Genomic DNA, 15,752 nt, shown 5'->3' on the forward strand with positions numbered 1-15,752 from the left:
AAGAAGAAGAAGAAGAAGAAGAAGAAGAAGAAGAAGAAGAAGAAGAAGAAGAAGAAGAAGAAGAAGAAGAAGAAGAAGAAGAAGAAGAAAAGTTAACAATATGGACCAATAGCTTAAAAAACAGTCAGTTTGGGGCCAGCAAGGTAACAAACACAGTGGGTAAAAACACCTGCTGTAAAGAAAGCCTAAAGGCCTGTGTTGGATCGTCAGAACTCACTAAAGGAGGAAAGGAGATTGACATCTAAGAGTTGGCTTTACCCATTCTTTTTGTTTGTTTGTTTTTTGGCTTGTTTTTGGTGGTTTGTTTTTTTCTCAGACAGGGTCTCACTATGTAGCTCTGGCTGTCTTGGAACTCACTATGTAGACCAGGCTAATGCCACACGCATAGATGCCAGCTTCTGCCTCCCAAGTGCTGGGACCACAGGCATGCACCACGAAGCCCAGCTGTGCTTGTTGCTTTGGAAGAGGACCCAGGTTCAGTTCCCAGCACCCACAGATTTACAACCCCCTATAACTGCAATTCCAGGGAATCTGATGTTCTCTCATGACTTCTTCAAGCACCAAGCATACACGTGGTATACATGCATTCAGGCAAAGCACCACGCACAATAAATAAATAAATCTTAAAAGAACCGAGTTGGGCAGGGTGTGGTGGCCCACGCCTTTAATCCCAGCACTTGGGAGGCAGAGGCAGGTGGACTTCTGAGTTCGAGGTCAGCCTGGTCTACAGAGAGAGTTCCAGGACAGCCAGGGCTATACAGAGAAACTCTGTCTAGAAAAAAAAACAAAAAAAGAAAAAAGAAAGAAAGAAAGAACAAAAAGAAAGAAAGAAGAGAAAAGAAAAGAAAAGAAAAGAAAAGAAAAGAAAAGAAAAGAAAAGAAAAGAAAAGAAAAGGAAAAGAGCTGAGTTGGGAAAGTTTAAAATATGCATATTCAGGGCCAGTTAGATGGGTCCTTGGGTGAAAGTGCCTGTCGCGAAGCGTGCCCACCTGAGTTCAATCCCTGGGACCTGCATAAAGGAGGGAGGGAACCAGTTCTCACATCTCTGATGTCCACATGCAAGTCACCAAAGGCACACACACACACACACACACACACACCACATACATTTTTCCTTTCCTTTTAACTCAATAACTCCTTTCCCACTACTCAACCCTTAGACAGAAATCAGAAATTTGTTCAAGGATGTTATAAGCTTTTCAATGAAAGGGGTTAATGTACTATCAAGTAGTTATAAACAACTCAATATACAGCCTAGATTATATAATTACATTATGCTGTCTCCTTATTACGGAAGCACAGAAGTGAAGAGTGACTTTTGGAAAGGATCAAAAATATCACTTTTAAGAGACATGCCAATGAACTGTTACAGTCTAATGCCATAAAGGCCTTAACAGGAGACAACTGACCGGCGAAGGTCAGATCTTTCCAGAACACTGATATTTGAGGTGAGTTTCAACATTTGTAGAGAAGTTTCTAGATGGAAGGGAAATAAAAAAGGACTAAGTGAAGCCTCTGAGGACGTCTGCAAAGGTAATTCCTGCCTTACCTCTCATCTGCTAGGTCACCAAGCCCATAGTTTTTCCATTAGTGAGTTGAAGACCCATGACGGTGATGGGGATGGTCATGGCCTCTCCCTGGAGATGAGATGATGGAGATGAGATGATGTGGAAGGCTGTGCCTCGGCCCTGGGGGCTGGAAGTAACGCTCAGCCCTGAGCCTGAGGGTCAGGCTTCTGGAGCGACAAAAGTTCCGGGCCCAATATGGGCTCCCGACTCTGGTCCTGCTGGCGGCGCCAAAAAACTCGCGTCCCCTACAAAGTGCGCAAGCGCAGTTGCCATAGACCAGAGGCAATATGAAAGTTCACGTCTACCGGGAAGAAGGAAGCTTGTGTCAGGCCTACCTGGTTTTATAGAACAATTCTGAGGTAATAAACTAGGTCTGGAGTCAAAAGAAGATGCTAGGTTGTGCCAGCGCGACAGTTCTTGTGCCTCCCCTCTGTCCAGGGAGCCATCCTGCTCTCAGTGCTGTGGGCTTGAGTCGGAGAGGAAAGCAAGTCTAGGCCCTGCTGGGGTCCTGAACCCGTCTTTGATCTGGCTAGTTCTCTCTGTGACTGTGGTGACTTTGACTTCTGATCCAACCTATTTAGTGGCTGGGTTACCCTGGTATTTCAAGCTCAGCCACCAGATGGTCAGGTGTAGGGCTACTTACTTCAGGTACAGGAGCTGTAAGCAGTCTATTCCTCATTTTAGACCTACCTCTCCTTGTTAGGCCGCTCTACTGGGAGGTACATGCCAGACAATGGGAAATGTGTACGGTTTTGACATTTGTGTTCGTCTCCATTCTTGTGATTCAAGTCAGAACAGACTTATGTTTTTGTCCTTTTGACTCAGAGCATGCCTCTTACGTATGAGGCAACCCAGCGCCTCTCCAGGACTGGGAAAAGCCTCTATGCAGTGCTGGAACTGAAGAAGGGTGCTGAAACTGCAGACATCAAAAAAGCCTACAGGTTCCATGCCCTTTATTCACCCCTGGTATCTATCCCCCCACTCCAGTACCTTTAACATCTTCAAACCCTCCTTATTTATTTTTAAAGATTTATGTATTTATTTTATATATCTGAGTATACCATCATTGTCTTCAGACACACCAGAAGAGGGTATTGGGTCCCATTACAGATGGTTGTGAGCCACCATGTGGTTGTTGGGAATTGAACTCAGAACCTCTGGAAGAACAGTCAGTGCTCTTAACCTCTGAGCCATCTCTCCAGCCCCAAGCACCCCCCCCCCTTTTTTTAAATCCCAAGACGATTTTATCTTGGGGCCGAAGGAGGCCACCCCTCCTTCAGTGTGACTTGAGAAGAAATGTAGACCTTGCCTGCATCTTGTATCCCCATCTCCTGTATCCCTTGCATTATCTAAAGACCCAGACCTGCAGTTCATCCTAATCCTCTTGCCTCCGCTGCTTCCTGTAGCCCTCCCCACTGTCCTTTTGACCATTGTCTGGATAGGAAACTGGCCTTGCAATACCATCCAGACAAGAATCCAGATAACCCTTTAGCAGCAGAAATCTTCAAAGAGATCAACACAGCCCATGCCATACTCACCGACCCTACAAAAAAGAAGATCTATGACCGGCACGGCTCACTAGGATTATACCTGTATGACCATTTTGGCGAAGAAGGTGTCCGATTCTATTTTATAGTGAACAGTTGTTGGTTCAAGGTACATTGTGCTTCTTATTAAGAAAGGAATTGGAGGGGCTAGAGAGATGACTCAGGTGGGGAGCATCTTCTGTTCCCATAGAGGATCTACCTGGGTTTGATCCCCATTACCCACATGACAGCTCACTACTGTCTATACCTCCAGTCCCAGGGGATCCAGAGCTGCCTTCTGGCTTCTACAGGTATCAGGCTTGCACATGATGCACAGACATACATGTAGGCAGAATATAAAATAAAATCGACCCAGCTGTGGTGACACAGACCTCTGAGCCCAGCTCTTGGGAGGCAATGGGTAGCCTGGGCTATATAGTAAGATACTGTCTGTGTCTATAGAGTAAGGAAGGAAGGCTGCCCTCCTCTCAAGACAAATGTGTCTGTCCTCCCTTTCTAGATGTGAGGAGGACAGAGAGAGGGGGATCTGCATGGAACTACAAAAAGAACAGGGGACCAAGGCCTCTCTCCTCTCTTGTAGACACTTGTTTCCTTTGTTTCTCTCCTCTCTTGTAGACCCTTGTTATCCTTTGTTGCTTGCTCACTGGTTGTTGTTGCTGCTGCTGCTGCTGTTTATGCTGTGGTAGACTTAATCCATCAGCCGAGGAAGAAGAAGAGGAGAATCGCCAAATGAATGTTTCTTCTCAGCCTTCAAGATCAAGTGAGGAACAGAGACCGGGATTGGGGGTCGGGTCTCAGTAAGGAATGGTAAGGTCTATAGAGTGGAGAGAGGGGCTGTGAGAAAGACCCGTGTGAACTGAGCACTTAACCCCAGCATGTGAGTGTCTTAAGTGTTTCATTGGGGGTGAAGAGAGATGGAGCAGGTAGCCAATGTTCCTTATGCTACAGACTGACATTTCAGTGTAGTGAGGGCTTTTCCTATGAAGGAACTGGGGAAGCCCAGTCTTTCAAAGGAAATAGCTGAAGGCAAGTTTGCAGGTGCAGCTTATTGCAAATAGAAGGATGATCTAGGAGCAGAGCATTTGCCTAGCATGTGAAAGGCCCTGGCGTTCATCCCCAACCTGCAGGCTGAGGGGTGGGGGACTCGGGCAGGAAGAATGCATTGTTTTATTTTTTTGTTTTTTTGTTTTTGGTTTGTTGTTGTTGTTGTTTGTTTTCTGAGACAGGGTTTCTCTAGGTAGCCCTGGCTGTCCTGGAACTCACTCTGTAGACCAGGCTGGCCTCGAACTCAGAAATCTGCCTGCGTCTGCCTCCCAAGTGCTGGGATTAAAGGAGTGTGCCAACACGCCCCGGCACAGAATGCATTGTTTTAGATTGTTTCTGCCCCACATAGTTAAAAGTTTAAAAGACTATGTTGGCTGAGGGTCACACTAGTGCCATCTGGTGGTGCTAATGAGTAACTGCAAGGTAAGGGTTTGTAGATTGAAAACAAAAAACAAAGAAAAAACCAACGTGTGCACGGTTATATTTACATAAGTGTGCTATAATTCCACCACAGGAACACAAGATATTGAAGCAGAGGATTAAGACGTGACAATAATTAAGGAAACGTGAAGAGGAATGGGGTATGTAAATGGAGAAGTAGCAATGGATAAAGGATAAGAGAAGCCAGTGAGATGGCTCAGCTGGTAAAGGTGATTGCCACCGAACCTATCTGAGTTAGACCTCTGGGACCCACATGAAGGCAGAGAACTGACTCCTGTAGATTGTCCTCTGATCTCTGCACACATGCTATGACACAGGAATGTGCACTCACACACACACACACATGCATGTATATTACATATAATATACATATATCATACATATGATATATACATGTTATATGTGTGTGCATATATATTTAAAGCATAGGTAGTACTTCAGATGGGTCATTATTGGAAAATCTGTATTCTTATAGCATTAACCCCAGCTGCCTACACAGAGGGAATGTGCTTTTGGCTATTGATGATTACTCCTAATAAGGTCTCTACCATTAGGTGCTGGCCCAGCAAGAGTCCACGAAACTCAACCCACTGGATACATTGAAGAGGGAAGAAAGTAGCCCTGTCTCTACACTCACCCAGATTTGACTCCTGTTCTTAAAAGAAATCCCTGCTGCTTCAGAAGCTATGATGACACCCATCCTCTAAGGACATCTCTCTCCTCCACAGTGCACAGAGCCTGTCCCCATAGAACCTTCCAGCTGCTTTTCTGTTTAGCTCTGACTCCATTCCTGTCTTTATCCACATGCACTCTCAAGCCCTGTTAGCAGCTGTTTGCTGAATGGGTACAGCTTTCTCCAGTGGGTCCCCGGGTCAATGTCCAGTAGGCCCCTGACACTTACTAACAAGCTCACCAGGATCCTGTTCACCAAACAAGGTGGCTCCCATCCCAGGAGCTGTTGCACCAATTAATCCTCCTTCGTTGGAACACTGTGTACCAAGAACTTTTAGCACCCGCCTCATTTCTTTGCAACACCTTTGGAAGACTGGTCTCACTATCTTCTGGTACCTACACCACTGGCACCAACACCTCATTCATAAGACAGCTTGGGAAACTTGTGTTTGTGGCCACCCTTGGACTTCAGCTCCATCCTTAAACCCATGATTAGCTGTGGTCCTGTGGGCAGGCTGCAGTCCATGCTCCAATCTTGCTGCCTCTGTCCCTCATGTTACTTCACACAGAGTGATCCCCTTAGATCTTGTTCTTAACACAGACGTGAAATGTGATGGGACAGACTGTATGAAGGAGACCTCATTTAGCCTCTCGAAGCTGTTGGCTTAGCATCCTCTCTGTATCCTGCTTTATCGTTTCTTTCTTACTATGTGGGATCAGGGCCCAGGAACCATCAAACCTCTCTGTACTCACTGGGGAAAAGGCTAAGGAATGTCAATAATAAAAAAAGAGCTTTGTCCAATTCCAGTGTGTGTGGGACCCCCAAAAAGACAAGTGGTGTGTGGGATAGAAAAAGAGACCAATGATATCGCTCATACCTGAGATAAGGCTGGCATGGTCCATAGTGTCCATCACCGTGGAGCTAGGAGTCAGCGGTCCCCAGAGCCCGTGGGGGTGGCCTTGTCAGTGCCCCGTGATTTCTCCACACACCCATTTGCAGGGGTGCAAATAACTTTACAACATGCAGACTCTTTCTAACCAGATCCATTTCTCATAACTCTTTTTGTCTTTTATTTATGTGTGTTTGTGTGTGCATCTGCACACATTTGTCGGAGTAAATGTATATGCACATGTGTCTGTGAGCCTGTGGAGGGCGCTGAGTCTTTTGGAGTTGGGATTATAGATGGGTGTGAGTGCTGGGATTTGAACTCCTGTCCTTATGACTAAGCAGCAGTCTCTCCCAACCACTGAGACATCTGCAGTCCATTCTTGTCTCAGTTTCTAAGCAAATTTAGCATCCTAGCAATGGATTCACTAATGTAGTTGTGCACCAGAATCGCAGTCTCATGTCATAATCATAGGGCAGGTCTGGGTCTGGTACAGCAGCGGTCTCTTGCCTTTGAACTGCTCTCCTAGGATGACATAACAAAGGTGAGCCAAGGGCTGGAGATGTAGCTCAGTTAGCAGAATGCTTCTCCAGCATGCTTGAGACCCTGAGCTGACCGCCAGAATCATATAAACTGAGATGATGGTGCTCTCCCCTAATCCCAGCACTTTGGATGTAGAGACAAGGTCATCCATGCTGACAGTGAGTTCAAGACCAGCCTGTCCTACACTGAAGAGGGCACCTCAGAGCTGTTGAGAAATTCCATCACATCCCTCCCCTCCTAGAAGAGACAGGACAGAGAGCACACAGATACCTCTCCCCTCCTAGAAGAGACAGGACAGAGAGCACACAGATACCTCTCCCCTCCTAGAAGAGACAGGATAGAGAGTACATAGACTGGAAGGAAGGGGCTAATTAAGCCCCTACTACCTCATTCCCTAAAGACCAGCCAGTTTAAAGGGCACACTGCCCCACCAATCATAATGTGCCTAGCTGCTGATGCTCTATTCCACCCCTGGAAACCATATAAAAACTTGTAGAACAGGCCGCCCCGGGTTGCCACCTCTCCTTCGGGTGCAGGATGACAACCTCAGCATGCTGGAACAATAAATTCTTCTTGCTTTTGCACCGATCCCCAGCTCTGGGAGTCCCCCGGTAAGCTAAGGCTTGTCAGACTCTTACAACACAAGAGCCTGTCTTTAATAAGGGAGAGGGAAGTGTATAGTGAGATTACTCATTGGGTAAATGTACTTGTTATCAATTCTGATGACTCAAGTTCGATTTCTGGGACCCACATGCTGCAGAAAAGGAACTGACTTGTGGGGGTGTCCACTGTCCTGTGACCTCCAGGTTGTACCCACCACTCCCCAAAGCAAATAAGTGTGGGGTTGTTTCTCTGTAAAGGCTGAGCAAGAACAAATATGGGGCAGACATGGGTCAAAAAGTTCTCTCTCGGCCGGGTGGTGGTGGTGGCACATGCCTTTAATCCCAGCACTTGGGAGGCAGAGACAGGCGAATGTCTGAGTTCGAGGCCAGCCTGGTCTACAGAGTGAGTTCCAGGACAGCCAAAGCTATACAGAGAAACCCCATCTCAAAAAAAAAAAAAAAGAAAAAAAAGAAAAAGAAAAAAGAAAGAAAGAAAGAAAGAAAGAAAGAAAGAAAGAAAGAAAGAAAGAAAGAAAGAAAGAAAGAAAGAAGTTCTCTCTCTATGGTCTGGCATTCCATTTCTGAATCATGCACTCTCTAGGAGATCACTGGCTAAGCCTGTGGAGGAAGAGATGACACCAGATCTACAGATCTATCCAGACCTTGCCCCCCACCTGGGGCCATCTCTCCCAGGCTAGTTTAGACTTTGTTTCTGTTTGGAAAAAGGTCCCAAGCCAGAACATGGAGACCAATGTTCACAGGAGCCTCCCCAGTGACAGCAAGTGAGCCCCATACCATTCCTAGCCACCCCTTCCTGAATGAGTCAGGGCCACTCAGTCCGGGACAGCTGTGGCTCACCTTACATGAGCTAAATTGGGAACTGGAATGTCACACGGATGCCCCTTGTGTCCCCACCCCCACAGTAATGTTAATCTCTCTAGGGAGGAAGGGACAAACAGTGCTGCCCAAAGAGTGACCAAGAGGGTGGTTTGGGGGGACAGGAGGAGAATTTCACAGGGAGAGATAAAGCTACAAGCGCCTGGTGAGGAGGGTTCTGAGCAAGGAGTGTGGACAGAGTATCTGGAAATAGCCCGGGGTGAGAGGAGCTGTTAGGGGAAGGGACAGGACTCTTTCAAGAGGGAGCAATAGCCGGGATCCCAAGAATCCAGTCAGCCTAAACTGACCGAGGAAGGGTGCACAGGCAGGGGAGAAGGCCAGCGACAGGGCCACAGCGAGGCAGGCTCCAGAGCGCCGCGGGATGAACTTCACGGTGGGTTTCAAGCCGCTGCTAGGGGATGCGCACAACATGGACAACTTGGAGAAGCAGCTCATTTGCCCCATCTGCCTGGAGATGTTCTCCAAGCCCGTGGTGATCTTGCCTTGCCAACACAACCTGTGCCGCAAGTGTGCCAACGACGTCTTTCAGGTGGGCTCAGGGAGGGGTGGGTTAGGTCACGGAGGGGGATGGAGCGGGGCCCCCGCTGGGAGGGAGGGGCTGAGAGGTACGAGAGTCAGCGTGAGTCAGCAGCTGCCCTGAGGCTGGTTAGCCAGACCTGAGTCAATGGCAGCCAGGACCTGCAGAAACTGGAAAGGAAGAGAGTGGTCTTGCATAGGCTTTGTAGGAGCTTGGACTAGATTTCATTCATTTTAAGACTTTGATTTTTGTTTTTTTGTTTTTTTACAAACTCTGGAGAAGAGATCAACGATTTATTGAGATGTGTGTGTGCGTGTGTTGGCTAGTGTGGCTACCAGGCCTCAACTTGAGTTTGATCCCCAAAACATAAATGATGGAAAGAGAGAACTGACTCCTGAAAGTTGACCTCTGACCTCCACTTATATGAACACAGGCAGGCAGACACACACGCACACAGTTTAAAATAATAACTGGGAATGGTAGTGTATACCTGTAATTCTGTAATATTCAATATAAATTCAAGACTACCCCATACCTTCCCCGCTTCAAAAGGACTTTCCAGACACTACTAGCAGGCCAAGTACAGAGGCAGATAAAAAGCTGGCTGACTAAACAAATATAGAAATATAGTTTTAACGGTCAAAATTACTAAGCTTCCAGAACAAGATTAACAATTCCCCTGCCTTGCCTCACACTAAAAACCTCAAGGACAGACAAAATGAGAGTCACCCTATACAAACCAACCAATGTCTAAAAAGGTTATTGGCTACACCAATTAAAATAAGCCAAACTACCCTGGTGCCTATATCCGGCCCTTACAAAGGTATAAAAAGTGTGTTCTTTCTTTGTTCTGAGGGGGTTCCCCAACATGTTGGATAGGTAAAATCCTCATGCATTTTGCAACGATGGAGGTCTCTGTGGTCTTTGTGAGTCTTTTGTCAAGCTACACTAATTCCAGCAGTTGGGAGGCTAAAGCAGGAGGATTGTCATCTTTTGATTTTGTTTCTGAGACAGGGACTCTCTATGCAACCCCAGCTGTCCTGTAGCTCACCATTCAAACCAGGCTGACCTCAAACGCACAGAGATCCTCTGTTTTTTTTTTTAAAGAATTATTTATTTATAATATATATGTGAGTACACCATAACTCTCTTCATGCATACCAGAAGAGGCCATCAGATCCCATTTCAGATGGTTGTGAGCCACCACGTGGTTGCTGGGAATCGAACTCAGGACCTCTGAAAGAGCAGTCATTGCTCTTAACTGCTGAGCCATCTCTCCAGCCCCACAGAGATCCTCTTGCCTCTGCCTCCCCAGTACCGGGATTAGAGATGTCACCACCATTCTGGAAATCAATTGTCATTTTTAAAGTTAACCTTGATGGCATAATGAATTCTGGACCAACTTGGGCTACAAAACAAGACTGTTTCAAAAAGTAAATTAAAAAATCTAAAATTAAAAATTGTCGGTAAATCTATGAGAAACCCTTCAATGCCAGCAGAACCGTGTGTATTCGAGGCAGAACCTCTCTGTCCAGGAGGGTCTGATTAGACACTGGGCCAGGGCAGCAGGTGTCTCCCCAGTTTCACTGCTGTGATCCTTCCTCTCCTGGTAAGGACACTCAGGGGATAGCTGATATTCAGGCAACTTACAGACAGACAGGCAGGCAGGCAGGCATACCGACAGAAGGCAGAAACAAAATTGTACTTCCCAGAAATGCCTGGGTATCTGTGGTCATGAGGCCAAGCATAACTAGGTGAAGTCACAGGGACTATTTTGTCCACACATTTCAAAAATAAAAACAAAAGATCTGGGCTCAGTGGTACATGGCTGCAAACCCAGTCCTTGGGAGTTTAAGGCTGGCTTGGGCTGCAGGAGACCCTGCCTAGCCGGCTAACTAACCAACCAACCAACCAAATAAATAAAATAAATAAATAAATAAACACACACCAGAGTCCTTTATACGTTCACAGGCTTGCTTTCCAGCTCTGTGCCTTTGGTGGAGCTCTGAGTAGGTTATGACTGGATCAGAGGTCGGGGAGAACAAAGGAGCAGAACTCACATGCTCAGACACGGGACCTCACAGATATAACTTGGCTCTCTTGGTGTTGCAATCTGTGATAGGAAAATCAGGAGTCAGGCTCTATGGCACATGCCTGGGATCCCAGCGAGGAAGGGACATCACAAGCTGGAGGCTAGCCTGGGCTATGTAGCAAGTATGCCAGGATAGCTGTATAGCAAAACCCTGTCTCAAAAGAGAGGAAAAAAAAATATCAGGGGCTGGAGAAATGACTCGGTGGTCAAGAGCATTTGTTGCTCTCCCAACCAACTCAAGTTCAGTTCCCAGTTTTCTTTTGGTGGCTCACAACCATCTGTAAGTCCAGTTCCCAGAGCTCTAGGCTCTCTTCTGACCCCATTGGGCACCATGCATGCAGGCAAAACATGTACACATAAAATAAATCTTTAAAAAACTAAAAGAATAAGAATTCTCCCTCCTTATTACAGTATGGGGGAATGAGATAAGCACAGGCTCCCCTCCTCCCTCCTCCCTCCTCCCTTCTGTCTTAGGTTCTGTGGTTAACCCAGGTCCTTGTGTGTGTTAGGCATGCATCCTACCATTGACCTACACCACCAGGCCCACACAGGCTAGTTTTAAAATATTTATTAATGTGTGCATATGTGTGTGTGCACATGCATATGCATGCAGGTGCCCATGGAAGCCAGAAGAGGGTGTCAGACATCCTGGAGCTGGAGTTGTAGGTGTTTGTGAGCTCATTGTGTGAATTCTGGGAACCAAACCCTAGTCGGCTGAAAGAGCAGCGTGTGCTGGCAACTGCTGGGCTGGTTCTCCCACCTCAACACAATGGATCGCCACAGTGAATCTTAGTCACTGAGAATAGGCCTCCAGCTTCCTTGGGACAGCATATTTAAAGGCAATGAATGGGCTAAGTTAGGACATCATGGCATGTCTGTACGCCCTGTCTGTCCTCTGCTCCTTCACGGAGTAGCCAACACCCCAGAATTTCTCCTGCCATTGTCCCCTTGTATCCTCTTCAGGTTTGCTTTCATTCCGAGCATCTAAACCTGCTGTTATTTAGCTACGAAGGCCTGGATTTCTTATCTTGGGCCTAGTCTGCATGTTGTTCTGACCCTGCCTCAAACCAACAAATAAAATAAAAAAATTCTTGCCAGGTATGGTGGTGTACTCCTGTAATTCCAGTATCCATGAGGCTAAAGCAGTAGGATTGTCATGAGTTCAAGGCCAGCCTGGGCTGCACAGCTAGTTCTGTGTAAGTGGCTATGCCTTGCCTACAGTCAAGGTTTTTCTTTTGGTTTGAATTTAGGCTAAGATATTTAGACAGGGCACCCTTTTCATGTATTTACACTGAAACACCTGTTTCTTTCTTCCACTCGTGTGTGCACATGCACATGCAGCCTCCCCCCTGGTACGTGTGCCATGGCACACATAGGGAGGGATAGGCTTTCTCCTTCCACTCTGTAGAATCTGGGGATTGAACTGGGGTTGTCAGGCTTGGGGACAGGCAGCTTTACCCACTGAGCCATCTCTCTGGCCCTGAGGCACCTCGTTACTAGAACCTAAAATATGTGAAGTCAAAGAGAAGTTTGGAAAACTAAGAGAAGTGTTCTGTAGAAAGTAGCCGAGGAACTGGGCACGACAGCACATTATCCTCAACCCCTGCACTCAACAGCCAGAGTGAGGTGGATATTTTCTGAATTTGAGGCCAGCCTGGTCTATACAGTGAGTTCCAGGCCAGTCAAGACTCTATAGTGAGACCCTGTCTAAAAAACAAACAAACTCAAGAATGTTGATTTGAGAATCATAAGGTATTCTCAGAGACTATGAATAGATTATGTGGCCTTTCTTCTTCAGGGCTGAATACTAACTCTAGAATGCATATCTGGGCCCAGAGAGGAGATCTAGGAGGGTTTGGGGACAAACCCCGTGCAAGAGCAGACGCAGTAGCACACCTGTTGGTGTGGCCCAGGAAGCTGAGGTGAGAAAGGTCACTTGAGCCTGTGAGGGATTTTTTGTTGTTGTTGTTTTTGTTTTTTTGTTTTGTTTTGTTTTTCGAGACAGGGTTTCTCTGTATAGTCCTGGCTGTCCTGGAACTCACTTTGTAGACCAGGCCTTGAACTCAGAAATCCGCCTGCCTCTGCCTCCTGAGTGCTGGGATTAAAGACATGTGTCACCTCGCCCGGCTGAGCCTGTGAGTTTTGAGACCAACCTGGGCAACATACCGAGATCCTGTCTTAAACGAACAAGGAGTTAGGAGTTAAAAGAGGGCTTGCCTAGCATACACAGAGACCTGAGTTTAATCCCAGCACCAAGCAAACTGAGGGTGCTGCCTCCCACCTGTAATCCCATACTCAGGAGGTAAGGTCAGCCTGGGCTACATGAAACCCTGTAGCCCCTCAGGGCTCTGAGATGGTCTGTAGATCTGGAGCATCCTCAGAGAGCGAGGGGACAGCTTGGTCCTTGGTGCTTTATTTGGGGGTCTGGGGGAGGCTGACCCAGTTACCCAGCCGCACCCTGTCTGTTCCTCACAGCTCGGTCTGAGAGATGAGCATATTTCCTTTTTCACACGTTGCCTCCACACTTTGACAAGTCTAGGCATAATCAGATTGTCTGTTTTCTAAGTATGGTGACAAGAATAGGACTTTTAGTTCCTCATCTTCAAACCACCAAGGGAAAAAAGCCTTCAGAGCATTGCCTAGAAAGTTAACAGTTATGAACACGATGCCAGGACACCACATTTAAATTTTTATGTGTACATTTTTGTCAAGCACCTTGGAAGTTTATAGCATAGAAAATGAATCTGCCACTAACTTCAGATCTTTAATTCCCTTTACTACATACAAATAACCCTTACCATTCTCATACTTCTGAGAATCTTTCTAGAAAGCTCCATGCTTAGGTACATGTTCGCTCATGGAGATACACTCACACTAAACCAATAGATTCTGTTCAACTCCCCCTTCTTTTTCTCTTTTCCTCCTCCCCCTCTTCCTCCTCTTTTTTTCCTCCCCCTCCTCCTCTTCTCTTCCTCCTCCTCCTCTTCCCCTTCTTCCCTCTCCTTTTCACCTTCTCCCCCTTCTCCCCCTCCTCCTCCTCTTCCTCTTCTTCCTTGTATGTGTTTTGAGACAGGATTTCTCTGTGTAGCCCTGGCTGTCCTGGAACTTGCTCTGTAGATCAGGCTGGCCTTGAACTCAGAGATCTGCCTGCCTCTGCCTCCCAAGTACTGGAATTAAAGAAGAAAACTCAGCCTTCTTATTTTTTTAAATTGTTCCATATCTATACATTGAAGCCACAGTATGTCTTTTGTCTTGGTTTATTATACGGTTGTTTTACCTTTTATTACATATCATTTTTGGCGGGCCACGTGCATAAAAGTTAGAGAACACTTTATTCTTTATAGTGTCAGCTCTCTCCTCCTACCTTTGCCTGGGTCCTGGAAATCAAACTCAAATCACTAGGGCTGTGGGGCAAATGTCTTTCCCTTTAGTTCTGCTGGCTCTATTTTTGTCTTTTGAGACAAGATCTTACTCTGTAGCCCAGGCTAACCTTCTACCCTCACCTCCCAAGTGTCTGATTACATATGTGAGCCACCACACCCAGCTGTGTTTTCTGTTTTGTTTTTGTTTTTCAAGACAGGGTTTCTCATGTAGCCCTGACTGTCCTGGCACTCACTCTGTAGACCAGGCTGGCCTGGAACTCAGAAATCCGCCTGCCTCTGCCTCCCGAGTGCTGGGATTAAAGGTGTGGGCCACCACTGCTGGGCCGGCTGTGTTTTCTGTTTGATACAGCAGCACAGCGCCCTTTGTTATGACCAGGCCACAGTCTATTTAACCCACCTGCTAAGATGTTTAGTGTTAGCGGACATCCACTGTCACCTGCTAAGATGTTTAGTGTTAGCCAGGAGATTGACTGCCATGTTCAGCTGTGGGTTAGGTCAGTTGGTAAAGTGCTTACTTAGCACACACAGTGCTCTGGGGCTGATCCCCAACCCCACATAGATCATGTGTGCTACACACCTCTAATCCCAACACAGGAGGTGGAGGCAGGAGAACCAGAAGTTCAAGGCCACCCTCAGCAATGCAGTGATTTGGCTGAGACCCTGGGCTACATGAGACATTGTTTTGGGTTTTTTCCCAAAGGAAATTATTGATCAAGATTAAAGATTTGAGGAAAACGTCTATAATCTAACCCTGACTCACCTAGCATAATTATCTTCATTTTTGCCTAACACGTCTCTTGCCTCAGTTTCTCCAGTGTTTTCATAAACTAGATTGCCTTCATTCCCTCCTTCCCTACTATTCTATTTGGTTGCTGCTATAATTCTATTTAAAACTGTAGCTCTCTTTTTTTCCCTAATCTGAAATAGAAAATTTCAAAATATGACATTAACCCCTCTAATTTCTCCCCCTCCCTCTCCACACCTGCACCCACTCAGCTACCAAAAATTTTGACGAGAGCAAAGCTGTTGGTATGAGAATTTGACACAAACATCTTCCCATGTGTTTCTGTATTTGTAAACTCTATTCACGTCCAAACTACTTTAAAGCAAGCCTTCAGTGTATTTTTGTATCTGCCTCCGCTTTGCTGTGGGCACTTGGTTCTGAGAAGCAACCTGTTGTCATTTAGCAAAAGACCAGAAGGATCAGGAAGGAGGAAGGCCAGCTAGGGAGAGTCTTACATACATAGGGAGCTGTCAGAAGAGAGGGACTGCGGCATTGCCCTGTGGGTATGAGCCTGCCTGGTGTGCAGAAACCCTGATTTTGATCCCCAGCCTTGCAGAAATGAGGCAGGGTGGTCCATGATTGTAAACGCTGTGCTCCCAAAATTTGATAGATAGAGGCAAGAAAATCAGAAATTTCACAAGTCATCCTTAGCACTACACAGTGAGTTCAAGGCCAGTCTGAGCTACTAAAGACAGTGTGTGGCAGAGGGAGAGGGAGAGGGGGAGGGGGAGCAGGAGAGGGGGGGAGAGGGGGAGAGGGGGAGGGAGAGGGAGGG

The 15,752-nt window shown here is 46.6% G+C and overlaps 3 protein-coding genes across 5 annotated transcripts in view; 2 read left to right on the plus strand and 1 right to left on the minus strand.

Annotated features, from left to right (window-relative positions):
- Slc30a3 (solute carrier family 30 member 3) overlaps window positions 1-1,749 on the minus strand; it is a 22,769-nt gene extending 21,020 nt beyond the window's left edge. The window contains exon 1 of the mRNA XM_021162719.2: window positions 1,550-1,749. The gene's annotated coding sequence lies outside the window, so the exon portion shown is untranslated. The remainder of the gene's footprint in view (window positions 1-1,549) is intronic.
- A 75-nt stretch (window positions 1,750-1,824) lies between these two features.
- On the plus strand, window positions 1,825-6,270 carry Dnajc5g (DnaJ heat shock protein family (Hsp40) member C5 gamma). Of its 3 annotated transcripts, none has more exons than XM_021163188.1 (6): window positions 1,825-1,927; window positions 2,394-2,509; window positions 3,011-3,224; window positions 3,731-3,875; window positions 4,674-4,740; window positions 5,155-6,070. In XM_021163188.1, exons 2-5 carry the CDS (start codon window positions 2,397-2,399, stop codon window positions 4,700-4,702), a joined length of 501 nt encoding a protein of 166 aa, XP_021018847.1. In that variant the 5' UTR covers window positions 1,825-1,927; window positions 2,394-2,396; the 3' UTR covers window positions 4,703-4,740; window positions 5,155-6,070. The 3 variants fall into 3 exon arrangements, with proteins under 3 accessions (XP_021018847.1, XP_021018848.1, XP_021018846.1); XM_021163187.1 differs by having other exon boundaries at window positions 1,836-1,927; window positions 2,975-3,224; window positions 5,155-6,270; XM_021163189.1 differs by lacking the exons at window positions 3,731-3,875; window positions 4,674-4,740 and having other exon boundaries at window positions 5,155-6,270.
- Window positions 6,271-8,244: 1,974 nt separating this feature from the next.
- Trim54 (tripartite motif containing 54) overlaps window positions 8,245-15,752 on the plus strand; it is a 21,344-nt gene continuing 13,836 nt past the window's right edge. The window contains exon 1 of the mRNA XM_029477052.1: window positions 8,245-8,730. Within this exon, the coding sequence (XP_029332912.1) occupies window positions 8,563-8,730 (168 nt within the window). The 5' untranslated portion in view covers window positions 8,245-8,562. The remainder of the gene's footprint in view (window positions 8,731-15,752) is intronic.

Source organism: Mus caroli, chromosome 5 (assembly GCF_900094665.2).
Source record: "Mus caroli chromosome 5, CAROLI_EIJ_v1.1, whole genome shotgun sequence".
In the NCBI taxonomy this organism is placed as follows: domain Eukaryota; kingdom Metazoa; phylum Chordata; class Mammalia; order Rodentia; family Muridae; genus Mus; species Mus caroli.